Below are 27,912 nucleotides of genomic sequence, written 5' to 3'. Positions count from 1 at the left end.
ACCATTAGTGATCCAGAGTAAATGTGCTCCTTCACCTACCCTGGAGCCAGCAAAACTCAGAGGGCCTGATTCTCAGTTACACTCAGCCCCGGTCGGCACACAGGTTTGATCTCACTATAGCTATGTCAGTTAGGGGTGTGATTTTTCTACTGACACAGTTATACCAGTACAACCTCTAGTGCGGTGGTTCTCAAACTTTTGTCCTGGTGATCCCTTTCACATTGCAAGTCTCTGAGTGCGAACCCCCCTTATACATTAAAAACACTTTTTTTATATATTTTACACCATTATAAATGCTGGAGGCAAAGTGGGGTTTAGGGTGGAGGCTGACAGCCCGCGACCCCCCCCCATTTAATAACCTCGTGACCCCCTGAGGGGACCCAACCCCCAGTTTGAGAACCCCTGCTGTGAACACCATTATATCAGGTGCCTTATACCATTATACTTATTCACAGCTATATTCATGCCTTATACCATTATAGCTTCCCAGACAGATATAAGCACCTTTATACTGATATGCTGGGTCCACACTGGGGGGAAGGGGTTGTACTGCTTTAACTAGGCCAATGCAGTGGCTTGTGTCAACTAGGTTTCCAGTCTGCGCTGGCTGCGTAAAGGGGTCCGGAAGTAGGCACTTTCAGACCTCTTTATGCAGCCCAAGCGGGTACAAAGGGGCCTTAGCACGCCTGAGAATCCAGCTAGGACTCTCTCGCCCGGGTTGCCGAGGGACGGGATTGTTCTGCTTCCCGAACGGCAGCCCTGACCCTCGGGATCCCTTGAACGCGACGGCATCTGCTGCGAGGGGGGGGTTGGGGAGACGGGTTTAATCCACCGCCTCGGGGTCTTTAAGCCATAGGCACAAACATTCCCCCCACCCAGAATCCTTTGCACATACAGGCCCCTCGCCCCTCGGAAGCATTGGGACAGCGACGTGAGCTGGTGGGCAGGTCTCTTGAATCCCGACCCAGGGGCGCTGCTCCTGAAACCCTCTCGAGCCCGGGCCGATCCAGAACAACACTGTGCAGACTAGGCAGGTGGGGGTGCAGGAGCAAGGAGAAGGCAGCAGACCAGCTCCTCAGCTGGCGTAAAGGGGCACAGTCCTGGCGCTGCCCCACACCGTTACACCCATTGGCGCCGGCTGAGGATCTGACCTGATGCGCGAAGAGTTCCCTGGAGGAGGGATGTTTGCTCCTTCCCTGGCAAAGCGAACGCCCCGCTTCCCGCACCGGCTTGCAGGATCAGGCCCCTCTAATCCAACCCCCCATCCCACCCCTACTCCAGAAGTGTCCCAGCCACCAGGGAGGTGGAGTGGGGAAGGTGTCTCTTTTTGGGGAGGAAGGGGCTGCATCAGTGCTCAAGATGACATCACTCACGTGGATGACAAGCCCCCACCCCTGCCTCCCTCCCTCTCGCTGATGAAGACAGCTCCATCCCTTTCCCAAGGCTGCCACTCAAGCTGTCACCAAGGCCAGCCTATTCGGAGAACGGTCTTGATATAAAATTCCCCCCAAGCTGCCTGGGGTTCGCCCACACACACAAGGCGGCTGAGGCTCAGAGCTCCCTCTCCCCGGGTGTCGGCTGGAGGGGGGCAGGGGGCTGTGCAGGATTTTGGGAAGGGAGGGGTCGATCTTGTTTCTAGGCTCCCGGAGTCCCCTTCTTCGTAAACTGAGAGGGGCTGGGTGTTGAAGGTGCTGCAGCTTTTGGGCACAACAAGGAACAAAACGAGATGGACACAGACCAGCCTGGTGGGTAAGTGGCTCTGAACTCTCTGTCTGATCAGTTCCACTTCGAGTCATCCTGACAGTGGAACGAACCTGCTAGCAAACACCAAGGCAAAGGTGTGTGTGTGTGTGTGTCTGTGTATGTGTTTGTGTGTAAGAGACAGAACATGTGTTGTGTGAGGCAGTCTGTGTGTGTGTGTAAGAGAGAATGTGTTGTGTGAGGCAGTCTGTGTGTGAGAGAGAGCGTGCGAGAGAGACAGAACATGTGTTGTGAGGCAGTCTGTGTGTTTGTGTAAGAGACAGAACATGTGTTGTGATGCAGTGTGTGTGTCTGTGTGGGTAAGAGACACAGAACACCTGTTGAGTGAGGCAGTCGGGGTGTGTGTGTGTGTGTGTGTGTGTGTGAGAGAGAGAGAGAGAGAGAGAGAGAGAGAGAGACAGAACACTTGTTGAGTGAGGCAGTGTGTGTAATGTGTAAGAGACAGAACATGTGTTGTGTGAGGCAGTTTGTGTGTTTGTGAGACCTGGGTGAGATTCTGATCTCAAGTACCCCCCCTCTGTAACTCCAGTGGCTTCAAGCAAAGTTCTTGATTTCCACCGGAGTCAGGGAGAAGCTAATCAGACCCCGTGTGTGTACCCGAAGGAGTGCGAGACAGCGTGTGTGTGTGTGAGAGAGACAGTCCGTCTGTGGGAAACGGTGAATGAGATTGTGCACGCGCATATTTGCGGGATTGGGCTAATTTGCATTTACACCGAAGCCCTTTTGCACGGCCCTGACAGTATCAAAGGGCCGGAAAGCGTGTCACTGTAACGTATGCCTCTAAGGGCTCTTTGCACTGCCAGAGTGGTGCAAAGGCAGTGCTGGTGTACATGAGAATCAGGCCCGTGGTTTGGGTTTGCGAGACAGTGTCTGCAGAGGTGTGCAGAGACGGAGAGGGAGAGATTGTGTGTTGTCTCTCTGTGTGAGTGTGCATAGAACCAAAGGTGTCTTCCCATCTGTCTGGAAGATGAAGGACAGTGCCTTCACAGCTGTACACGGGCCAGGGCCAGATTCTGATCTCAGAGGGTCCGTGTACACAGCAGTTAAACACCCGCGAGTGGCCTGGGTCCGCTGACTTGGGCTCACAAGGCTGTAAAATTTCTGTGTAGACCTTCGGGGTTGGGCAGGAGCCCGAGCTCAGGGACCTCATGAGCCCATGCTTGAACATCTACAGAGCAATTTTTAGCCCGGCAGCTCAAGCCTATGTCAGCTGATCCAGACCAGCTGCGGGTCTTTTATTCCAGTGTAGACGTACCCAGAGACTCCAGCGGCAATTCTAGCTTGACACCGTGGTCCTCACTGGAGTTACTCTGGCTTTTGCGCCAGTGTCATTGAAACCGGGACCCAGAGCAGGGGTAGGATGTGCTACTTGAGACCTGAATGCCCTTTCCACCCACCCACTCAGTTTTATCAGTTTTTCTCAGTTTCAACCCCCAGCCCTTCTGCTATTCCAGGCCTGCCCCCCACCCCCAATTCTGCCAACATAGCCCGATCCTGACCTGGAGTCCTGGAAACTACATGAGTCCTAGACACTGTGGAACAGTTTTGTAATGTGGACGAGGAATAGGTTTCCCAGACATCAAAACCATTATCACTTGAATCTCAGCCTGGACAAGTGGTGCAGTTGTTACCTCTCTAACTGGTGTTTGGATCGTATAGAGATTTGGGGCCAGATTTGGTGTAGATCAGCATAGCTTTATTGACTTCAGGGGAGCTACACTGGTTTATAACAGCTGATGATTTGGCCTCCTTGTTTCAGAAATGATCAGTGTTAATTAGGTCCTTCATTAGGATATATTATTTGTATTACTATAATGTCTAGCAGCTCCAGTCATGGACCTGGACCCCACAGTGCCAGGCATTGTACAAACCCCGAACAAAGAGACGGTCCTTGCCCCATCCCCCACGCATCCACCAATCCCCCGAAATCTACCTGATAGAAAACCAATTTTGCCATCTCTTGATCACCATCCCCTTTGCCAAGGGAGTTTAAAAACTAAATTATCCGTATGGATCTGACCTTGTGAGTACAGGGCATTTTGTCATTGACTTCAGCGGGGCCAGAATTCCCCCGCCCCGAACCAGAATAGCTTCATTTTACTCTCAGTTTGCATTGGCGTAAATGACAGAACAGGGGGCAGCACAGCAGAGAATCAGACCCTCCCCCCTTCTGCATTGCTTCCCTCCCCGGCCCTCTTCACACACTGTGCTTCACAACGGATGCACCCCCATGCTTCATCCGGGAATCCAGCACTTTGCACCAATGCTCAGCATTGATTGTCATCTGAACAATCCATCCAAGCCCTAATGCAGCTCTTAGGTTAACGCAGCTGCTTTGATTTCTCCTGCCTGTCGGATCCAGGGGACCCTAAAAGTTGCTAACTGGGACAGGCCTCTCAGGCCCTTTGAATTGGCACGTGACGCACCTTTCCAGATGGCCTGATGCCCACGTGGGGTTTGACTTGTTGCTACGTCCTTTGATCTGTCCAGTCCCATCTCTCCCTAGCCCCCTCCTCCTCTTCCACCCGCACTTAATAATGAAAGGCATTTCCCTTGCGTTGTCTCCAATCTGAGCTTTCAGCCCAGCATCCATCGGGGCAACATCCTTGACTCTTTCATATTTCTTCGCTATCTGCTCTGTCTGCGAAGATAAAAACAAAATAACCTTTGAGAAGGAGCCAGGACTGGCTAAGTTCCTTCTTCCAGCTGTCCCTATAACAACCGTCATCCCTAGAATTTAACTAGTGCCTTTCCATGGGAGATCGAAGCCCTTCGTAAAGGTGGGTGAGTATTATGACCCTTGCTATACAGGTGGGGAAACTGAGGCAGTGACGGGGGGAGGAAGTGTCTCACCTAAGGGCATATACCAAGACAATGGCAGAACTGGGACTAGAACAAAAGGCTCTCTGTCCCATTCTCACTAGCAGGCAACATTTCCTCCCAGAGTTTAGTGCAGAACCCACGAGTCCTGCAGCCTAATCCCCTGGTCTAACCACTAGGCCACACTCTTCAGGAGCTGGGGAAGAAACAATTGGTCCTGACTCAGACCTGTGTCCTAAATATGAGCCAACACTCCAACATCTGGGAATAGAACCCAGGAGTCCTGACAGCCAGCCCATGAGACAATACAAACATCACTAAGTGGCCTATATGAGCTGAAGATGCTAGTCTGCGCTCTGGCAGGCAGGTGTCCAGGAGAAACCAACCTGTCTCATCCTTAGAAGATGGTACACTGCCTTGGCCTTAGCAAAACTGGATGGAAGGCATCTCGCTGGAATCTGATCGTCGTTCGGTGGCCTGTAATGAGTTTGGGGGATCCCTGTTCTGTGGCTAAACAGAGGGTTTCAGCTGCCTGGGTTTTGAATCCGGCACCTTGCCCTAGCCCCCTAAAACCCAACCCCAGCTTGTTTATAGGGGAGGAAGAGAAGGAGGGGGTTTTCTGAAGAACAAAGGAAGTAGAGTTACATCAAGGACCAAGATACAGAAGCTTCTGTCACCGAGATGTCCCAAATGCCTGGAAGGAATAAGGAGCTAGACACCTAGCTGGTGTCAATCATTTTAGGGACAGGACTGGACCAATAGTTTGATTACCATTGTCCCCGCCACCTCCAACCACTAGCCTAAACTCCCCGCGAGACCTGGGAACAAAAACCTAGTAGTTACCAGTTAGGGTGACCAGACAGCAAATGTGAAAAATCGGGACGGGGGCGGGGGGGTAATAGGAGCCTATATAAGAAAAAGACCCACAAATCGGGACTGTCCCAGTCCCACCTCCAGCCACTAAATGCTCTCCCAGAGTGAGGAAAGGAACCCAGGAGTCCTGACTTCCACAGTATCATAGACTATACTTCCATCCTATGCGGGGCATTTTTCCTCCTCCTTTTTTTTTTTTTTTTTTGGTCAATTATTAAGTAAACGAGAAATCTGTTCTGTTAAATATTTTAAAAATTGGAGCCAAGCAGCTTCCATTTTCCTGTCCCTGCATGGTGTTCAGTCGGTTAGCTCAGAACAGCCCATGAAATAGCTCGCGCCGATTTAGCTGGGTTTTGGGGCGAAATATAAAAGGCCCATCATCTGGGCTAGAGTCCTTGTACTTCCTCTCGCAAAGGCGGAGAGACCTAATCTAGCGCTTGGGTATTTCGCCCCCTCTCTTCAAACCAGGGCTGCCCCAGGCCGAGATCCCCAATCATAAACGTTCTGGACGAGGCCCGATCCTGTCAGGCGTAGAGCCCTGACCCTCTTTGGTGCCAAGAGGGGCTGTGGGACACAAAGTCCTCCCCGCCAACAAGCGTCATTATCTCTCCACCCGAGGAAACTGGCCGCCAGGCAGCACAACAAGAATGACCAAGACAGGCGAGGCCATTTTGATTGTGGTGGTTGCCTTGGCAACGGGAGAAGGCCAAGGTCTCTGTGCAGAGAATGGCAACATGTTCTTCCCTGGGTCCCAAATAACGGGATCAAGAGGATTTGCTGATAACACTTCACTTCCTGTGTGTGTGGGGGGTTCACAATGATCCCTAGTAGGTCAGCTCCTCTCCCCCCCCCCATCCCCGACACTTTATCTTCTGCTAGCATAAGCATAACCCACAAGAGAATGTGCATTACAGGTCCTACTCTGGTCCCAAGCCACAGAGGACAGGGGTCGGTTACAGGAGCTCTTTAGCTCAAGCTGTAGCAGCTCCTGCTTTCAGCTCTCGAGGTGCCTGGTTCAATCCCCAGTAAGTCAGCCAAGATGGCAGCCATCACCCTCCCAGAGCAGCTTCTCTCTCAGGAGGCCCCACCTGACTGTGGGGTTTATGCTGGTCAGATCACGAAGAACAAACACCTCAGGGAGGGTCATTTGCAGCAACGATCCCAAACCAGAACCCCCTGTTCAAACTTGAGGGCATCCAGGGTCTGAAACGGAGTCTAGATCTGCCGTTCCAATCCACAGAACAGATCTCGCCCATGCAGAATACTCCTAACCCTGGGAGTATGTGAAACCTGGGTGCTGTGACAGAGGGGCATCTGACTCTGTCTGGAGCAGAGGGCTTGGATTTCTTCTCCGATAACAATTTTGTCCTTCACTAGGACATTTCCTCTGAGGATCTCAACACACTTATTCCCTCAGAGCCCGTGAGGAAGCTCAAGGTGGACAAACTCTTAAATAAGTCTTTCGTAACTTCACCGCCACTGGGAGGATGCCTGTAGCCCAGGCTCTTTGTGAGGGGCTCCCACCTAGAGGGGATAGGAGCACCAGGAGCGGATTCTCACAGTAAAGCCCCGGTAGGTCTATTTAGTAATTAATTTACACACATCTTACTGCTAGAGTGGTGTAAAAGGGGCCTTCGTAAAAATGAGACTAAAAGCCCAGGATCTCCAGCTGTTTCCTTATCACCAGGCGCTGGGAGACCCAGAAACCAGCCCGGCAGCATGCTAATAAAAGCAACTTCTGTAGAACGCAGCTCCCATTCTCTGTATCTCTTTCAGATTCTCGCTAACGCAACGTCCCTGAGCCAAGTGACCCAGCGAGATCTTCGCAAGGGGAAGATGCTTCTCATTCCAGATCCTCGCCACGCTCGTTTCTGGGTCGGTCTGGAAGACTTGTGATTTTGTTGTTTCCAGTGTCAGGGAAGCGAACAACAAATCCCAGTCTCCTCACAGCCCCAGGACTGGCCTCCAAGAATCCATCCACGGTACCTTCCCTGGGACCCAGCAGCACGAGGAGGAGAGAAGGTGAATCTATACTGTTCTTCTTCTAGCAGTAGGAAAACACACAGCCTGTGAACTGATTGCCACAGGGATTCAGCCAACGATTGGATATTGATAGGACTAACCTGAACTGCCCGCGGGAGGGATAGCTCAGTGGTTTGAGCATTGGCGTACTAAACCCAGGGTTGTGAGCTCAATCCTTGAGGGGGCCACTTGGGGAAACTGGGGTAAAAAAATCTGCCTGGGGATTGGTCCTGCTTTGAGTAGGGGGGGTTGGACTAGATGACATCCTGAGGTCCCTTCCAACCCTGCTATTCTAGAACAGCAGGGGTTTAAAAAAAACAACAAAGCAACTTAGAAGGGCTATAAACTGGCCTGCTTCAGGCCACTAATCAACTTCTAACCAATATGGTCAGGAAGGGACTTTTCTGGGGTGGCGATTATCCTACCACTGCAGGGTTCTCTGGTGCTGACCATGGCTGGAGACAGGCTAGGTGGACCCTGGGTCTGATTCAGCAATTCCTATGACTTTCAGCACAGATCTAAGCTGGCCAACTGTGAAGTCCATGCAGGGGAAGCCACATGGTGCAGGGAGATGGGAATGGCCTTTGGAGCCTTTACATCAGGAGCCCAGGGCTGTAACGATTGAAAAGTCTGTCCCTTTCCAGAAGCCCTTTGAAACAAGCTGGGGGGTTGCTTCAAATGGAAAGTTTATAATTTAGGCTTGGGGGAGGGGAGCTTTTCTCCAAAAAAAAAAAAGGGAGAAATGTGAGGGTCTGAAAAAGCTAAACTAAACATTTCAGTGAAAAACTGAAATAAAAGTCATTTACATCAGACAATTCCATGAAACATTTCATACGAAAGTGGATGGATTTTCCAGGAAATTTATGTTTCATTCAGAAGGTTCTTTTGCTGAAAACACTTACCATTTTTTAATGCAACTTCTAGCTTCCAACCTCTCTCTGAAACAGCTGGAAATATGCTTATTTACATCAGCTGAGAATCCGGCTTCAGGCAACTGGCTTAGTAGCATGATAGATCTGATCAGGTTTAGCAACCCTCGTGCTCCCAACACACAAACAACTTTAGGGAAATTCTCTTTGTATTAAGTATAATCAGGTTTAAGGGAATTAAATCTATTTACCTGAGTAAAGTCTGATGGACACTAATAACAGAACTCAGGGCAGCAGGCAGCACTTTAGGATCAGCCCCTATGGGAAGGAAAAATAGAAAGAACATAATTGTTCCTTTAAGAAAGGCCCCTAGAATAGCACATTATTGAGTGTTAAGGCTGATTCTAGCTCCCTTGAGTGGCTTAGGTCTTACTAAGAAGCTCCCTTCTTCAAAGCGGCCTCCTTGAAAGCATCAGCTAATTAAAGGTGAGGCCACGCTGGCTTCTCTAGAGAGAACAGGTGCAGCGGCTGTGTCTTAGAGGCCTTGCCTGTTCTCAGATTGTCAGCAAGACCCAAATATAGAATACACGTACTTAGCAATAGCTCTTGCTCCATTGATAAGCCATGCGTTACGCACGATCCCAGGGGCTGGGAAGGGATCAGACAAGGGGCCCCTCGGATCCGTGCCTCTCTGCATCCTCTTCCCAGCAGTGGGATCCTGGGCCAGTAGCTTCTCTTAAGCTCAGTCTGGTCCCTAGTGGGAAAGCATCCAGGCCCCCAAGAAGCTCCTTTGTCAGGCAGGCTCAGTAGAAGACCAGGACGGAATGGGCCATGGAGCTGAAATCCCTTCTCATCTCAGAGAGGTCACGGATAAGATATGCTGGCATGGGGGAAATCTTTCATTACCACTGCCTGGGCCACCCCTGTCCGGTGGATAGAGGGTCTGGTTCTCAGCTACACTCAGGCCTAAAAGTAGGGGGAAATTGGCCCAGAATCCTCCTGCACAGGGGGCCTTCAGGAGTGGAGGAGGTGCTCTGCACCCTCCCTGCTCCCAGCCCCAGTAGCCAGGGTACACTACTGTAGCTAGTTCTGCTTCCTGGAGACCATAGAGAACCAGAACATGTTAAGCTTCAAGGAGGACCCTGCAAAGGCCATGAATCTGAGCGTGCAACAGTGGCGTGACATAACCTTCCTTCCCCTGCACTCTGTCCCTGCCCAAACACACAAACGGCGAATACAGACCACGCAGTCTCCAGGGCTTGCCCACCCCCAGCACTTGGACACGCCTGCGTTGCAGTGCACCCCAGCTTAGATGCTGCATGCGCTTACCTGACAAGCGCGGTCCAGCATGGAGGAAACCTGTTAGCCCATCTCAGCCTACCATGGCTGCCATAGGCCAACCTTTGTGTTGCTGAAGGGACAACACACGCTTCAAGCCAAGTAACACAAACACACTGTGCGGTGGCGGTGCTGTTGTGTTGGACAAAGCACCTGCTGAGCAGCAGGAAGTGGAGCGCAGGGGATGGGAGCCTTGCCAAATTAGCCACCAGAAACTGGAAAGCCGGTAAACCAACACAGGACGCAAGCAAGGGCTGCAAAGGGAGATAGCGAGCCGCCCTATTATCTGTATTTTGGCAGCTGGGATGCTGGGCCAGCAACGAGTGAGTGATGGCTTCCTGCTGATGTGATGGCAGATTTTGCCGTCAGGGAGAGACGGGAGATTTGTGTTTTCTGCTTAAACCAGCAAAGAGCCATCAAGGACTGCCTGGGCGGTGGAGATTGAACCCCAGGGAAAGTGGGACCGATCGCTGGCTTGGGACATATTAGGGCTCTGTTAGAAAAAAAAAAAAAACTCTACAAGCTCCAGCCTACAGCTGGTCAAAAAGTTGCCCTGTAGCAATGTTTTTTTTACCAGTGGAAAACAACACTTTTGTCCAAACAGAAACGTGTGCAGGAAACGTTTTCGATTGAATGTTCTTTAGGAAAACCCCAAACATTTAAACAAAACGGTTTTCAACCAAAAAATTTCAACTAAAAATAATGTTCATTTTTGTCTAAATTATTCCACGGGGGAGGAATAGACCTGTTTCCAATCAACTCTGCTATAGACACAACACCTGGTTTCTACACAGCTCGAGCCCCAGCTGTGTCTCTGCTTACCAGAGACCACCCACCCTGCCCTGTAGCATTCAGAGACATCCAGTGGTCAAATAAACAAAAAAAAGAGTAAATATATTGCTCCCACTTCATTCCTAACTCGCTGGCCCCTCCACACGACCCACACAGAACTCACTTGATCTGTCTAAAAACTATACAAAGCTAGGGAGAGGCCTAGACTGATGTTGGCAGCTGGACATGGGATAATTAGGACTTTTGGCTTTAATTGGATAAGCAAGTAGCAGAACCATCTTGTTCAAGAGATCAGCAGCGAAACACGTAACAGCGCTGACATGTAATCATTAGGCTTCAGAATCAACACTCCAATGGAGATGCACGGAGGCAGCTCATGCCTCTGTTTCTGGCTGTCTGCAGATGCACAAAGATGTGGCCACAGAGGCTTAAGGCAATCTTTGGCTCTATAAGAAATAGGGACTATTTTGTTTTTAAGAGCGGTCCATGTCTGGAGCAAACATCTGAGACAAGAGATTCTGCAGCACATGCTTCCCTGCTTCTAATCACCCACCTGAAACTAGATGAATTTAAGTTCCCTCTATTCCCCCTTATCCTCTCATCCAATATATCTTGCCACCCCAGACTCCTTCCTCAAATCCTGCAGGCATATGCTCCTTTGCAACCGCTGGCTCAAGCAGAGAGGACGTAAACCCCGCACTGAGTGATCAGAGCTCCCCGCAGGTAAGAGACCTGCCTTGCCCCAGGAAGCCTGCTCCATTCCTACGCTAGATTGCTGGCAGAGCAGAAAATCCCTCTAAGGACTGCGCAGGCAGCCTTCCGAGCGAACACTAAGGGGGCTGATCAAGAGTATTACGAGAACTCTCCTGTCCTCACCTTCCTGTGCAGTAATATCACCACCTTGCCTTTATATAGCGCTATTATCCTTAGATCTCCAAGCTCCTTTACACGTGGGGAAACCAAGGCAGAGAGGGGTGAAGTGATTTGCCCAGTCACTCAGCAGACCTTTGGCAGAGTCAGGATTAGAACCTAAACCTCCTAAATCCCAGTCCACACTGCCTCCATAGTACTTATGCTGTGGCAAAAGAGGCAGCATCTCTGTCCCCATCACACACACAACCTCCCTTTTCCTCCCTCCTCTCCCACCAGCCACTGCCCCAGCTACACTCTGACAAAAGGATGTAGGATTCCCTCATTGGACTAACGGAGATGGACTTGCCTGGAATGGTTTAATAGAAACGAAGGAATCAGGAAAGCTCAGGATCACTCACCATCCCACCCCCCACAAAAGAGAGCTGACTTGATACCTGTCCACCACCAAATATGAAGCCCAGGGCAAGTGCCTGTGCTAACTTCTGAACAGCTGGAGGCCAAGTCAACAGTCTGTGATCAATCACAACACTGCCCAGTGGGTTGCTTTGAGATCCTGAGGTGTATTCATCGGTGTATGGAACTGACCAACCACCTGTACTCTTCAGGATCGCCCCAGCCCTGGAGGAAGCTAGACAAGAGAGGCAGTCGTTGGGTGGTGGTTCTGCTTCCTACCAGGAGTTCTGACCCACAGCCTATTGAAGTCAGTGGAAAGAGTGCTGCTGACCTTTGGTGATCTTGATTGGTCAATGGAGAGAGGTGGTAAAATTAGACAATGAAACATGAGGTGAGCCTGCTAGAGAGGAGATGCTAACAAGTCGTACACACTCTCAAAGCTCTAAGTACATGGGAGGTTTCTAACAAATCACCCCTGGCATCTGACATTAGTCAAGTTGCCAGCCTGGGTTTCCTGGTGCACCTCAGCCAGCATCAGAAAGCTTCTCGCCACAACTAGAGCAAGGGTGTCCCACAAAGACAGGCCGACGGTCATGCAAAACCCAGCACCATCTGCGGGATAAGGGCAGGGGGACAAAATCTGATAAACTGCAGGTCACTCAAGGGCCACAGGGTCCCCAAAGGGTAAATGGAGCCATCCAGGAAAATACGTGGAGCAAGGGGAGACAGATGGTTGTGTTCATTTCTTTTGTTTTTCAATAAGAGTGGTATGCAAATTTAGATGCAAATGACGTAGCTGTATTGGCTTCTGGGAAGCTACCCCGCTGGTCCTCAGGAGGGTGGACTCATTGTGAGGTTTGAGCACCCCTGAATTAGAGAGCAGACGTACAAACACAAGAACGAGGACTTTCAACATTTTCCAGTGGAGAGAAAGATCTTTGTTAATTTCCCCCCTCCCCATTTTGCTTTTACACTTTCAAAAACCAGACAGCAGAGACACAAGAGCCACCACCCCCGTAACGCCACAGTGTGAGAGAACTGTAGTGTTTGGGCAGAAAACTGCTTCTCAAAAGTTCCCCTTGGCAGGGTACACTTCTTCCAAAACTTGGGTTGAAAATAATAAAATAAAATAAAATAAAATAAAAATACGAGGAGGGGCCTGATTCTCAATCACATCAAGGCACATCTACACCACTCTGGCAGCATGAGGGGGTGGGGGGAGGGGGCTCAAAGCAAATGTATTTTACACCCAATGTTAAGTCCCCCTTTACACACTTCCATAGTGGAGTAAATGAAAATCACGCCCAGTGCGTCTGATGGGAGTATTTGAAGACAAATGACATCAGAAACATCCAAGTCATTTCAGTCCCTCTTTTGATCCATTCCTGATAAGATGCTGGGGAGAAAAACTCAGCCTAGGTTTAAATATTTGCCTGGAAGGAGGAATGGGGAGGAATAACGTACAGTTAAAATCAAGCTACTCAAACACAATCATTCAGGTAAGTAACTAGAAGTATCGTCTCTACCATCTAGAGAGGGAAGAGTGTCTGAGATACAGAGGGCATATTTAGGAAAAATACACATCTGAAGTCTCTGTGGCCACTTGCTGAGAATCGAGATCCACACACAAGCCAGTTAAAGAGCATTTCAACATGAAATCTTAACTTAGTAGGAATGTCGGGGTGAAGCTGTATCTTTTTTTTTGTTTGTTTTAAATACATGGACAGCTGTCAGAGGATATGAAAATGATGGTGGGTCTTCCTGAAAGGCCCCTGTGTGTGTGTGTGGGTGTGTGTTTGATGACTGTGGGACAGCACGATTGAGTTTAAGAAGGCTGGGAACCCAGCAGTCTCTCAATAGCTGCGTTGATGTCTCCACCGGTGGCGATGAGCGCTTGGAGGTTAGCCTCGCGGTTAATGAAGCCCATAGCGTTCAGCTGCTCCAGCTGCTGTTGGAATCGCACTTCGGGGCTCTGCACCTGCCAGTGGAAGGGAATCAAAGATCTTAGATTGGGACAGATAACACTATAGAGAGAGGGCCAGATGCCCAGCTGGTCTAAATGGGAGTAGTTCCATTGAAATCAAGGGGCCAGCTCCCAAGATGAAGCAATGGAGTTGTACTCATGCCTGGTAGCTGAAGATCTGGTCCAGTTAAAATCTATTAAGAATTGAGAGAGGTTTGTACCACCCTCATCACTGTAGTGTACAAGTACCTTGATAGACGTAGGCGTATATATGGTCAAACCCTTTCGGGTGGGTAGCAAACCCTTGGTAATTATTTGACGCTTTTCATTAGAGGATCTCAAAGCACTTTGGCAGAGGCGAGTTTGCCCCACCACCCCAATCCACCCTCGAGGCACAGAGAGACGTGACTCGCCCACAGTGCCTGCGTGGCAGAACTGGGAGGAGAACCCAGGTCTCCTGAATACCAGGCTGGTGCCTGAGTCACCGGGCCAAGTTCCTTCCCACAATCAATAGGCATGTAATCGTCACATGCTAAAATCTCTTCGCTCCAGCCAAAATACAGCCACTTCTGGGCTGGCACATTTCACAGGGCACGGTGTTGGATGGGGAATACCATGCCCAAGAAAAAGTTGCTGTGGGCACTCGCAGTCTCCAGATGGGATGTGACCGTCAACACCCCCGATTCATGTAAAAGATGCCACAGTATGAGCCATTTTCAGAAAGATGGCACCATCAGTGGCGTCGTGCCTCCTAGCACGACGCTGTGGTGTTGAGCAGTGTGGGCTAGTGGACAGGGCACGGGAATGGGGCTCGGGAGACTTGGGTGGTTTTCCCGGATCTGCCACTCACTTGCTGGGGGACCCCGGGCAAGCGGCCCCTCTCCGTGCCTCAGGTTCCCCATCTATAAAATGGGGATAGTGATCCTGAACTGTTTTGTGAAGCGCTTTGAGATCTATGGCTGATAAGAGCTAGGGAACATAAGAGCGGCCATATTGGGTCAGACCAAAGGTCCATCTAGCCCAGTATCCTGTCTTCCAACAGTGGCCAATGCCAGATGCCCCAGAGGGAATGAACAGAACAGGTGATCATCAAGTGATCCATCCCGTCACCCATTCTGAGCTTCTGGCAAACAGAGGCAAGGACACCATCCCTGCCCATCCTAGCTAATAGCCATTGATGCACCTATCCTTCATGAACTTATCTAGTGCTTTTTTGAACCCTGTTATAGCCTTGGCCTTCACAACACCCTCTGGCAAAGAGTTCCACAGGTCGACTGTGCGTTGTGTGAAGAAACACTTGCTTTTGTTTGTTTTAAATCTTTTGATAACCCCTAGTACTTGTGTTATGAGAAGGAGCAAATAGCACTTCCTTACTTACTTTCTCCACACCAGTCATGATTTTATAGACATCTGTCATATTCCCCCTTAGTCGTCACTTTTCCAAGCTGGAAAGTCTCAGTCTTATTCATCGCTCCTCATACAGAAGCCGTTCCATACCCTTAATCATTTTTGTTGCCCTTTTCTGAACCTTTTCCAATTCCAATACATCGTTTTTGAGATGGGGTGACATGTGCATGCAGTATTCAAGGGACTATTATCGGGTCAATGTTCACAGGGAGTATTGCAGTTTGGCTCCTAATCTCCCACAATATTTACCATGCAGCTTGCTGTGATGGGTTGAACTAATAACCACCTGGCTTATGACAGCAGCCGTAGGATGCCTTGACGATCACATGGTACTGGGAGAATCCCAGCTGCATGGACACAACCAGGTTGCACATTACGTACTTGAGAGTTTCCTCCGGCCAAGAGTTGGATCATCTGCTGCATGAGCTGCTGTTGGGGGTTACTGCCCCCTGCTGGAGAGGCACTGGCAGGCGTCGAAGTGGAGGATACAGGGTTCTCTGGGATTGTGCTTCCTCCTGTGGAGGGTGGGGGGATTCGAGGCATTCCAAAGGAACCGAGGCTGAGAACGAAAGCAGAATGCTCGCTGCAGGAGATGCTACAAGGTCGCTCCTGCCTGTCTCTCTGGGATTGCATGGTACAAGCGTTCTAATAACGGGGGGTGGAGTCTTTTCTAGGTCGCCAGTTCGAATCCAGCCAAGGGCAGGAGCAACTGGCTGCCATTATCACGAGACAGCCGTTCCATGGCCTCTGTGAAACGAGCCGGTCGTACCCAGTCCTGGCCCTACTGAGCAGGTACCTACATCGCTAGACCATGCAGAACGGGGATTATCAGTTGGCAATCTGGGCAGAAGACAAGAACTAAAGGGGCTGTGAAGACTGCACTCCCCCCTCGCCCATACAGGGAATCCTCACCCTAGGGCAGGACTAAGGGGCGCTGGCAGGATTATTTGCCCCGATGTACCTATCCGTCTCCAGGGCTGTGCATCTCAAACCTTTCCCCCGTGCTAAATCCAGGCGATATTACGTACTCTGAACTGCAGAGCAGAAGGGGGCTCTCGTCATTCCTGGAAGAGAGCAGCAGGGGGAGCCCTCAGCAAGTGTGAGCAGGCAGAAGGGCGAGCTAATTCACCAGAGGCTGCACACAGCTGTGCTGGGAAGTAGCCGGGGATTTGCCACTGCTCCCCCAAGGCAGACCTGCCCGACAGGTATTGCAGGTCTGAGTTACCTTGGCACTAGTCCCGGGGCCTCCGTTTGCAGCGTCTGGAGTCCCTGCTGAATCTGGAGAAGAGCCTGCATGGCTCGGGGGTTCGTCAGGATCGAGAGGGAATCTGGGTTCTGCATCTGGGAAACAAGGACGGTAAAAATCAACGGTTACCAAAGATCCAGAGTTTCCTTCAGTCAAAGAGCCGCATTAGAGGCAGGAGGGCCCTGGCCAATCAAAGCCCTTTAAACATGAGCTCTAGGGATCATCCAATGGGACACAGCGGGATGGTAGTTACAGCAAGAGAGTGGATTCCTGGATCCATTTCTCCGTCAGCTCTCTACGCCTCAGTTGCATCACCTACCAAGGCAAAGTCTCTGTTCTTTCAGCATCACGGCCCACCCCGATTGGACCAAAGGCTTCCCCCGCTGCGAAAGCCATGGAACAGTTCTGGCCCACTGGATGGCCAGCGCAGAGCGAGGGACTAGGCTCCTTACCTGCTGCAGAAAGACGGGGAGCTGAAGCCGTAGCTGCTCCTGAAGCTGCGGGTTCCCGGCAAAGAGCGGGACGTTTACCATCATCTGCCAGGAGACAGCACACACAGCATGAGTCAACGGGGTTATTAAACTCTCTTCATGGCCTAGTTCCATAGAAGAACATGTTAACTGGGTCCTTAACACCCCTTGCCACCGGTGGCTTTGGTATGTTCCACTTCCAACAGGAATTGACAGCCTGATCCTGCCATCAGAGATGAATGGGAGCCGCACCCAGCAGAAGGGGTGGGAGTGCTTTTTAGTGAAGACCCCCACCCTCACCCCTTTAGAGATGACTGCACGGCTCCCGGGGTGCTGAGATACACAGCCTTCCCCATCCCCACCCCGATCCAAGTCCAAATACACCCCAGCATGGCAGCTGCCACCCAGGAGAGTTGGTGGCTCTCAAGCCAGATTCACGGCGGGCAGGTGCATCTGACTCACAATAGCCACTGGCACTGGCTAACCCCACCTTTTCTGGCGGTCTGAGCAGAGGGGCGGAGGACTGAATGGGCCATTGGAATCTGAATTCCCCCTCTCATCCCTCCCAGGTCAGGAAGACAGCACAGTCAGGCTGGTGCCTGCCCTCCCTCTGCCCAGGTTGTACACACTGTGTGGATATGCAGAAGACTTCATTCGTCCGGGATCTCAGTCCTGTGGTTGGGCTCATGCAGCTAAGAAGCACAACAGAGCTCTGCTTCCTTAAAATGAGCAACACCTCATGCTATGGTGACAGAACGTCTGCATCTGTGCTGGGACCCAAGGCTTGTTTGTGACAGAGGAAGATGCTGCTACGTGTTTACCTGTGCTGCGAAGTCTGGGTTCTGGGAGAGAGTCTGCATCATACTGCGCATGTAAGGGGCAGAGATCATGTTCTGCATCAGCTGGGGGTTCTCCGAAATCTGCTGCAGGAGACCTTGCATCTCTGGGCTGTTAAACATCCCTGCAGCAATACGGGAGAGAGCAAAACTTACAAGCCTGATCGCAGCTAACACAGGAGCTAAAAGCAAACTCGAAACACCGAGAAGATGGAGGCCGTGTCTGAATTTAGTGTTGGTAGAAGATGGAGCAGACAGCAACACTGAGCAATCTTGATGTTCATTTCCCACCGGTTGGTCTTCGTAAGAGAAAGGGTCAGAGGGTAAGTCAACACATGCTCCCGACGATTTGAGATTTTCAAGTGGGACGTGGGGGTGTGGATGCTGGAGAGGAAATCCAGCAGAATAGTGGTTAACCCTTTTCAGGCTGGGTAAGTAAATAAGCCAAGGATGGGATAAACCAATACATGGAAATGCCCTCATCTTAAATAGCAGCAGCCCAGGGAGACTACAAATCCCAGCATGCAATGCTCCATCTTGAGCAGCCAGGCAGGAAGTACTTTGTCTCTATTGGCTCCCCCTACAGCTGCTACCTGTCTCATCCTGTGCACATGGAGAACCCCAATGCACCTGAGCTCCCAATGCAGCCCTTGGTCAGGCACACGAGGAATAACCCATTCTAGTTTGCCACAGGGCCAGAATGGCCAATCTGATGAACTCAGCCGCTACAGCAAACATACAAATGCTAGAAGTAATCTGATGCCATCTACATCTGACTGGTTTGTCCTGTCACCGGCGCCTCGCTGCTGGGTACGTACCGGTCCCCAGGTTGGCAGCGCTGATCCCAAAGGGATTGGATACAGTGGGTGTGCTTTGGGTTGTCGTTGATCCGGTACTCCCTTCGCTGCTGGGTACCTGGGCTTGGGAGGTTGGCGGCGTGGGGCTCCAGGGATTGGGTAAAGGCTCTCTATTTTCCGTCCGTAAAGGCTGGGAACTCGAGCTGTCGGAGTTCCCAGCCAAGGATGAGAAAGGATTGTTGCCAAACTAGAAAGAGAGAGATCGCTGAATCAGACACCGTAAAGGAGAAGAGCAGACTAAACCCACCGCCGCACAAGAATACCAGGCCCTTCTATAGCGCTTTTCACCAGCAGAGCCCAAAGCGCTTCACAATCTTTAATGCGTTCAGCCTCACAGGACGGTGCTATTATACCCGGCTTTCACTGAGGCACAAAGGGGCTAAGTGACTTGTCCAAGGTCACACAGGGAGTCTGTGGCGAGCAGGGAACTGAACCCAGGTCTCTCAAGTCTTAGGCTAGTGCCTTAACCATCCTGCCTCTTCTGTGCTCCGTGTGTTCCGTTGACACCTGCAGATCACATTCACCAGGACTTGCGACACCCTCTGTGCAGTTTCCCTGTTGAGGAATCTGCACCGGACCATACAGACAGTGGGACGAATTAGCTCTATCACCCCCTGCAGGCAGGGGGGGGATAAGACCCACCAATCTACACCAACTGGAGCAGGAGTGCTCCATACCTGCTCCCTAGCTGCGCTAAACATGGGCTCCTGGATGTCGGTGTACATCCGGCGCAGGGCGTTGTATCCTCCTGGGATGCTCTCTAGGTTACTCAAAGCTCGGTCCTGGTTCCGCATCATCTCCTGCATCATGGCGGGGTTGCGGGCCAATTCCATTGTCTGGGGGAAAAAGAAGAATTTGGGGAGATCAGGCCCATTTACACCACAAAAGATTCCAGTGGCTTGAACTATGGGTGGCACCGCCCCCAGCAGTACCCCACTGTTCTACATCCAAGCACTGAAAAAAAAATAAGTCTCGACCTCCTGGGAGAAAAGCATAAATAAACCCATTTTACAGACAGAGAGTGGAAATCATTTGTCCAAGATAATGCACAGCAAGGGAAGAGAACCCAGGATCCTAGCCTCTCAAGTGCCCTGCTATCGCTGCTAAGCTACGATGCTTTCCTTTTTTTACAACCTCAATTCAGCTGGTTAGGATCATGTAGTTTCTATGCAAGATCAAGTCACCTCTGCCCAAACGCCTGGCTAACACCCCCGGGATGGACTGCATTTGAAAATTATCCAAGGGTTGACGAGAAAACGATTCCCTCACATTTCAGTAAAAATAAAACCATCTTGTAGCTCCAGACCTCCGACAGGTCCTCCAGATCTCAGATAGGTTCTGCCTTTCTGGGGAAAGTCCAGCTCCAACTCAAAGAACCAAAGCACAGAACATTCACAAGACGATTTAGTCCAACTAACACACAGTGACAATTCACTGGGAGTTTGGAAGCTAAGAATTGGTTAGCGTGGCCCAAGCAGGGATAAGACTAGGAGTAACAGACTGAAATTGGGCATAGAAAACATCGGGCCGAATACCAAGAAACATTTGCTGACAATGAGATCTCTTCTTCTCGCAAGGGACATGATGTAAGTCTTGTCACTTGCTGTATTTAAAACTAGAGTTCTCATTGCTTCCTGGTGCTCCCGCCTGATTCCATCTGTTGTCTCTTGTCTAATTGTCTTTTGACCTGTGCTTGTGCATCACCTAGTATCAGAGGGTTCTGATCCAGGACTGGGGAATGTAGGCACTATGGTAATAAAAATACTTACAAATAATGAAATGAACACACTGTAGAGAACAATGCTACACTGGCAGTGGGAGATGGACCATGAGATCTTTCTCTGCCATCTCTAATTCCTACGGAAAGCAGCGCCTTTTGCTTCTGGTCCTGCAATAGAACACTCTAGATCCTTTTTGCCCCTAGGCATGTGATCTATGCAGCAGCACTGACACGGGTAGAAGGACTGGAAGCACATGGGTGCATGACTGTGGTACACATGAGTTTACACACAGACCGCCATGTGTCTGGGCGGAGCCTGCCGCAGGTAGATAAAAAAATCTGATCTCTGAATCAACTGGATCTGGACTCCACTCGCTCCCTTTACAGAACGGACACTGATGCTGAGGGAGCAAAGAGCAGCGAGAAGCTGGGGAGACCACGCTGATGATCTCAGAGGCAACTGAAACAGGCTCCCAGGTATAAACTCTCTCACCCACCTGTCTCATGAGCTCGGGGTTGTTCAGCATGTGGCTTATCTCCGGGTTTCGTTCCATCAGTTGCTGCATTTGGGGATTGGCCATGATCATCTGTCTCATGAGGTCGGGGTTGGACATCATGTTCTGCACGAGGGGGTTCTCCATAATCTGCGAGAGCATCTCCGGGTTGGACATCAGCTGCCGTTGCATCTGCTGCTGGAGCTCCATGAAATTGGCGGAGCCCATCCCGAGGCTGCCGAGCCCGGTGACGCCACCAAAGCCAGCTGGAGAGGGAACAAGACATGGAGAGAGACGCATGCCAGTTAGTGCAGTTATCTGTGACCGGAAAGGAAGAGGGTGTGCGTGTGTGGGGGTGTGTGTGAAAGAGTTTGGCTGAATTCTATCCACTGCAACCCAATGATACTTCACTGCTAATACCACCACCTTCCAGTTCGGTAATAGCCAGCTCTGACAGAAAGCTTTTCTAAATGGAGATATCCTATATCCTAGAATTAGAAGGGACCTTGAAAGGTCGAGTCCAGCCCCCTGCCTTCACTAGCAGGACCAAGTATTGATTTTGCCCCAGATCCCTAAGTGGCCCCCACAAGGATTGAACTCACAACCCTGGGTTTAGCAGGCCAATGCTCAAACCACTGAGCTATCCCTCCCCCACTTCTTATCCCCAGAACTCCAGGCGCTTTACAAAGGAGGGCAGTACTATTAGCTCCATTTTACAGACGGGGACACTGAGGCACAGAGTGGAGAAGTGACTTGCCCAAGGTCATCCAGCAAGTGGCAGGCTCAAGAATAGGACCTCGAAGTCCTAATGCATGGCCCGCCTTGCTTTAACCACTGGGCAACTCTCCCTTCACAGAACAGGCACCGGGATGCCAAGAAACCAAAGTTGTCACCTACAGAGGATGGATGCCGCATTGCTGGGTGCTCCATCTCCAGCACCTGCCGTGGTCCCTGCTCCGCTGCTCCGCCTGCTGCTGCTCCCAGCGTCAGAGAGGGCGCTGCTGGAGGTGGAAGGCTGAGGTGGCGCAGCGGGAGAGGAAGGGGTTGTAGTGGGGACGGCGGTGGCAGCAGGAGCAGCGGGGGCAGGGGTAGACGCAGCTGCAGGATCTTGAACCCTACAAAAAAAACAGAAGGTCACACCTCGGGCTCAGTAATCTAAATAGCACCACCTGCAGCTCATAAGAGGAACTTCGCAATATCCATGTCAGATCAATGGGACATCTGCTCTGGATGCTTCCATCCAGCCCCTAGTGTGCTCTTTCAAATCTCCCCCCCACCCCGGTGACTAGGCGTCTGCCATGATCTTCTACAACATCCTTGGCCAGTGTAATGGAGGCACTAGTCTTATTCTGAATGACGTCTAACCCCTTCTTGAATCATGCTAAGCTATTTGCCTCAATAATACCCTGCAGCAGAGTTCATTCCAAGCAGGAAAAGCCTCCCGCTGCCTCATTAGAAACCTCAGCAGGTTAAACCATGCTTACTACAATAATCATTTGCTTTTCTGTAATGCCTTCCATCTGTGGAGCCAACCTGAACTGGTAGCTTAGAATCATGATTTTTTCCCCCCATGTTTCTCTTTTTAAACTCCCCTGGCGTGTTTACAAGCCCAACATTATTGGGCTAGTGCATGAGAGGTTTCAACTGATAGTGGATTACAAACAAGCATAACTAACTCATCTTCATTCTCCAAGCTGGGCAAAAGCAAATACGTCACTGACGTTAATTTTAAAAATCATTTCAGATTCAATCACTGAAGTCTTTATTGAGGAAATAATTTGGTTTTTAGTATATGTATACTGAACTCGGGCAAGGTCGCTAATATTAAATAATCTCTAGTTTGTTTCCCATTTTGGTTTAACAAGTCACAGACTTTAATGTTTAATATTACATTGTTTAGTTACCGGTGTTTTGATTGCTAAACAGACACAGTAAACTTACACTGTGGGATTTTCTCTTAAACCTACTATGCTGGTTAAAATCAACTGAAGAGAACTACAGCCCCCATCCTGCAAATGTGACAGCCACAATCTTGGCTGACACTCCAGGGACTGAACCAGGGACCAGCAGAGTTAAAAGCATGAACTGCTAACGCTCTGTAAAAACAGGGGGCGGTAACAAGCCATATCCTCTGTGGATTGGCATAAATGGGTACCTGGAACATATACTCACCAGTGAATTACACAAACACTTATACACATGTTTAACTTTTAAGCACATGAGCAATCCTGCTGAAGTCAAGGCTACAGTTAAGATGCACAAGTGTTTGCAGGACTACGGTTATAACTACAAGATTAGGGGGAAAGGGTTCACTACTTCTTGGGCTTTAACGTAGCGCATTTGACAGTGTTTTGTGTCCGGTTTCCCCTCTTTGTTTGGGTCTTTAACAGCAGCAGGAGAAAGAAACGTCTTTTAAAATAGGAAAATCTACAAAGGCACAAAAATCAACAAGGGGATGCAGGGCCAAACCTGAAACTACTTTGAACTTTCTTAAACTGACTAGATTTCCAGCTGCAGCAGCCTTGCGCTTTAACAAGGTATGCTGGGAAGTGACTCAATCATATGGATGGCAAATGATGCCACTTGAGCTGAGCAAAAACGCATGAAGATTTTTTTTTATTTTTTTTTTTTAAGACAAAAATATTCTGGGAACATCTGAGAATGGGGGAGGGGAGGGATCAGACCAGGAAAAAGTAATCTGGACTCATCCCCCTTCTAGAGATCAGAGGCTTGAAGCTTGCAGAGATAGCCATTGTCTTTTAAAGAATGCCCAACTGGCCAGTTACTTAGAGATAAACGATCTGTAGAATCCTTCTCCATACAGCCTCCCTGGGCTACCATCTTTCTGTGTTTATCAGGCAGCTCATCTCCCGCCACTCAAACAAAAGCGGCTGAAACAGAGTGCACCTAGCCAGTTGTTATAAGACACTGGATTCAGAGACCTAGCAGAACCAGAGCTAGCTGCATAACTCCCCAGGTAGCAAGCTCAAGGCAGCTGGGAGGGTAGGAACTGTCAGGTGCGTGTTTTTAAACTTGTACAGAGCACCTTTTAATCCCCAAGCACTTTACGGCATCAGCTGACTGCTGCTGGAAACCAGCCCTCACTCAGAGGGAGGCAGGGCAGGGTAGGAAGCAAAGTGGATGGGAAATAGGAAGTTTAAAGCAAAAGGAAGAGGGGTAGTTGGCCAGAGATCACTTGATCCTCTCTGCACAGGAAGAAGCTGTAACGTTTGCAATAAGCCCTACAGCACCTTTACCAATGACCATCACACGGAATAAAATGAATGACACTGGCCAGATGTTTACTGACATAGTGTGTGAGCACTGCAAAGAGAGCAGAAAACGGCATCAACCTACCACGCTACACAGAAATGCAGAATTTAGCATACGGGCCTTTGGCAATGACTGACAATACCCATACTTCTTTTAAAAAAAACATTGATCTTTAATGAGCCAGTGAGCAAGGACTCCCAAGGGAGCAATGCAGCTTCACAAAGAGACGCAGCCGGTTTGTTCACCAGCACACGGCTGCTCAGGCAGCAATGGGGACCCATGAAATTGTTGCGAAGGGCATTTAGAAAGCAACGACACGTGTTCACATCTAAAATGCAGCAACTGCTCTTGGGACCATTTGACATCTAGGACATTTACTTAAGTTTCATCTGGTGGCACCTGATATGTTGATTTTCATATATGTTTCTTAGCTCCCCGAACTACATACTGTGGATAAAGCTTTGTATTCACTACATGTCTTTCAGCAATAGATCTCAAAGCACTTGAGACAGCATGAACTAAAGGTCAAGGAACAGGAGTCAGGGGAGCTGGGGTCTCGTCCTTGGCATCAGTGCTGACACTATATCTGCCTGTAGGAAAGTCACTTAACCTCTGTCAGTCTCTCCATCTGTAAAATAGGGATGATACCTGCTTGCCTGGGTTAGCGCAAGCCTTAACTAATGCTTGTAAATCATAAATTCTCTTCAAATGTAAAGCTCTACATAAGAATTATCGTGACAAAAGCTCAAACCCCAAGAAGCAGTAATAATCATTCTACAGATGGTTAAAATGAGGCAAAATCAGGTTAAGTGACTTACACTCGTGTCAGAAAGGGGAACGGAACCCCGGTTCCCCTTCTCTAAACATAAAATCAAGCACCGCCACAGAGCCAGAAATTGAACCCAGGAGTTCTGACTCCCAGTACCCTGTTTTAGCCCCTGGACAAAACACTGCCTTTCGAACATACTTTCTTCACAAAGTAAGTTTCTGACAGCACCAGGAAGGAATGATTTCTTACTTCTGTGGGGTCTTAATGACCAAATGCACAGTCAGCCCGTCTTTGATCCCATGTTGATTCAAAGTGTCTCCATCCTTCAGTATCTTTCCAGCAAAGATCAGAACCAGCTGATCCTGTTTGGCTTTAAACCGCCTGGAAATCTCTTCTTTGAACTGGAAAACAGACAACAAGGCCATTTAAGAACATAAGAACATCCACACCGGGTCACACCAACGGTCCATCTAGCCCAGTATCGCGTCTTCCGACAGCGGCCGATGCCAGATACTTCAGAGAGAACAAACAGAACAGGGCAATTATCAAGTGATCCATCCTCTTCGTCCACGCCCAACTTCTGGCAGTTAGAGTCTGAGGACACAGAGCACGGGGTTGCATCCCTGACCATCTTGACTAATAGCCATTGACGGACCTATCCTCCAGGAACTTATCTAATTCTTTTTTTGCAGGCAAAGGAATGAAAGCAGCGATTTTAAAATGTGGAAGTGTCTGCCGCAGAACATCACACTCATTACACAGACATTACCAACAGCTGACATTTCTAGAGTGTCTCTGCCTGAGCTGTTTAACAGTATCCACTTGGGGAGCGCAGCTCCGGTTTGGGGAAGGGGCAGGGAGGAAGCCACAGTGCAATCACCTCAAACAGAAACGAGGGCTGACAAAGCCAGACCAGTTGTCTCTTTTTGATCTCATCCAAAGACACTGTTTATCCTCTGAACGTCTACAACTTTTTTTGTCTCTCTGCTCGTTTGAGTTTCATAAAGGGAAACCCAGTTCTTGAGTGATTTTAAAACAGGGCTAGAAACCAGGGAACAACGCTGCATTAGCCAGGGGAAACAAACTAAATGGTCTTTCCTAGGTCTAACTTCTACCGTCATATTCCTTTTCAGCATGCCACATGGTATAACACTAGCTGACGACTACTCTTTGGGACGGAGTGGGATTACCCCCTGCACGGCTAATTCCTCAGCTTTGCTTTTTGGTAGCCACACACCATGGGGGTAGACTTTGCAAGGGAAAGGGTTGTTCTCAAAATTCAAAAAGCCAGTTGCTCTACACTGGCGCCCAGCCGCTGAACTCAACTCCAGCAAACATACAGCTCTGAAGCCCGAAGCCATCCAGGGCACACAACTAAAAAGGCATCCCTCATACCCTCCTCTGAATGCCGCATTCACTTAATGCCGTGTTTGTACCGAGGGGCCGCTAGGAATTGAAGGCGGGGAAGTGGGGATCTCAAAGGGACCAGAAGTGTCTAATACCAAGGACTCTGCTACAGTCATCACATCCACTACACCGTCAGCTCAGCCGCCATATCCTAGACCAGAATCCAACCGAGGTTGCCACGGCCTCTGCTACCACAAGCAGCACCAGGCATACTTTGCCCTGGTGGCCATGACCACATGTTTCTGCAACACCGGATGTGCCTTTTAAATCCTTTCACAACCTGTGCTTCCGTGCCCTAAAACCCCGTCCGCCCCCAGGCCCAGCGGAACCCCAGCCCCTCTCCTCCAAACCTCACTCCCCAGCCCGGGGCCCCCCCCCGCTGCCCAAGCGGCGATTCCACTCTGGGCCCCTTGGTCCCACTCAGGGGCGCCCAGATTACAAGTACCCACAACCCGTGCCTCAGTCCACCCCCTTCTCTCCTGTGCACCCACCCCAACCTCTCCAGATCCAGATCCAGCCCCTCTCAGCCCTTTCACTTTCCCCAAATGCTCCCTAGTGAAATCCCCAAATGCTCCCTGGTTTCACACGCCCCAGGCCCTTCACCCCCACCCCGGAGAGATCGGTCCCCGGCCTCACTCCCCTCCGGCCCGAACCCACCCCGGCTCCAGCCCCCGCCCGCAGCCCCCCAGCCCCACTACCCGCCTGCAGACCCCGTCCCCAAATTCAGCCCCCCCCGCCATACACGCAGCAGAGCCCCCCCCCCCCGCAGCAGCCCCCGGGCCACCCCCCCACGCCCCCTTTCCCACGCAGTCCCCGGGCCGCCCCCCCCCCACGCAACAGCCCACGAGCCGGCCCCCCACGCCCCCCTTCCCACGCAGCCCCCGGCCCAGTCTCACCCCCGGCCCGGCCCCACTTCCCGCCCGCAGCCCAGGCCCCCGACCCCGCCCGCACCCCCCGGCCCGGTCTCACCGCCGGCCCGGCCCCACTTCCCGCCCGCACCCCCCGGCCCGGCCCCACTTCCCGCCCGCACCCCCCGGCTCGGCCCCACTTCCCGCCCGCACCCCCCGGCCCGGCCCGGCCCCACCTCCCGCACGGAGGCGCCGTCCCCGATGACGATCTCCTCCTTGTCCTTCGGGGTCTTCACCGTGACCCGGATGAGGAGCCCCCCGGGCCCGGAGCCGCCCAGCTCCGCCTCGCCCTCCCCGCCGGGGCCCGGGCCCCCGCCGCCGCCGCCGCTCAGCTCCGCCATCTTCGCCGCCCGCCCAGCCAGCCAGCCCGGGGGCAGCCGGCGTGGGGAGAGCGGCGCCCGGCCGCTGCCGGGGGAGAGAGCCCGGCGCACACCGCCCCCCGCGCGGCCAGGCGGGGAACTGCAGCCGGGGGGGGGGCGGGGAGGGGATCTCAGTGGGGGCAACAGGGGAGGGGGACCAGGGAGGGAGCTGCAGTGCTGGGCGAGCCACGGAGGGTTCGGACCGGAGTGGGAGCTGCAGGGGGAGGGAGGGGTAGACTCACGGTGCAGGGTGGGGGAAGGACTCGGGGCAGGAGAGGGTAACTGGGGCGGGGGGTGGGGTTGACCGTGTGGCATTCTTTCCTTTGGGTTCCTAGTCTGACAGCCGGCAGAATAGGTCGGGTGATGTCCCTTGAACAGGAGAAGCACTGAATGTCGGGATCAGAGGGTTCCCTGGCGGCTAGGGACAGGGCTGCTGGAACAATTTGTACAGTGAGGGTGCTG

General features: G+C 51.1%; 1 protein-coding gene across 3 annotated transcripts; it reads right to left on the bottom strand.

Moving 5' to 3' along the window:
* Positions 1 to 12,656: 12,656 nt before the first annotated feature.
* Positions 12,657 to 27,474, bottom strand: UBQLN4 (ubiquilin 4). Of its 3 annotated transcripts, none has more exons than XM_065574207.1 (11): positions 27,268 to 27,474; positions 25,026 to 25,177; positions 21,632 to 21,849; positions 20,738 to 21,000; positions 19,198 to 19,356; positions 18,482 to 18,707; positions 17,649 to 17,788; positions 16,810 to 16,893; positions 16,337 to 16,452; positions 15,361 to 15,670; positions 12,657 to 13,719 (listed from the first exon to the last, which is right to left on the bottom strand). In XM_065574207.1, the coding sequence occupies exons 1-10, from the start codon at positions 27,430 to 27,432 to the stop codon at positions 15,403 to 15,405; spliced, it is 1,791 nt and encodes a 596-aa protein (XP_065430279.1). In that variant the 5' UTR covers positions 27,433 to 27,474; the 3' UTR covers positions 12,657 to 13,719; positions 15,361 to 15,402. The 3 variants fall into 3 exon arrangements, with proteins under 3 accessions (XP_065430279.1, XP_042699220.1, XP_005280755.1); XM_042843286.2 differs by having other exon boundaries at positions 15,398 to 15,670; XM_005280698.5 differs by having other exon boundaries at positions 15,493 to 15,670; positions 27,268 to 27,473.
* Between the last annotated feature and the right edge of the window lie 438 nt (positions 27,475 to 27,912).

This window comes from Chrysemys picta, chromosome 20, assembly GCF_011386835.1.
Source record: "Chrysemys picta bellii isolate R12L10 chromosome 20, ASM1138683v2, whole genome shotgun sequence".
Lineage (NCBI taxonomy): Eukaryota > Metazoa > Chordata > Testudines > Emydidae > Chrysemys > Chrysemys picta.
The sequence above is the reverse complement of the archived record's forward strand: the minus strand, read 5'-3'. Positions and strand labels throughout refer to the sequence as shown.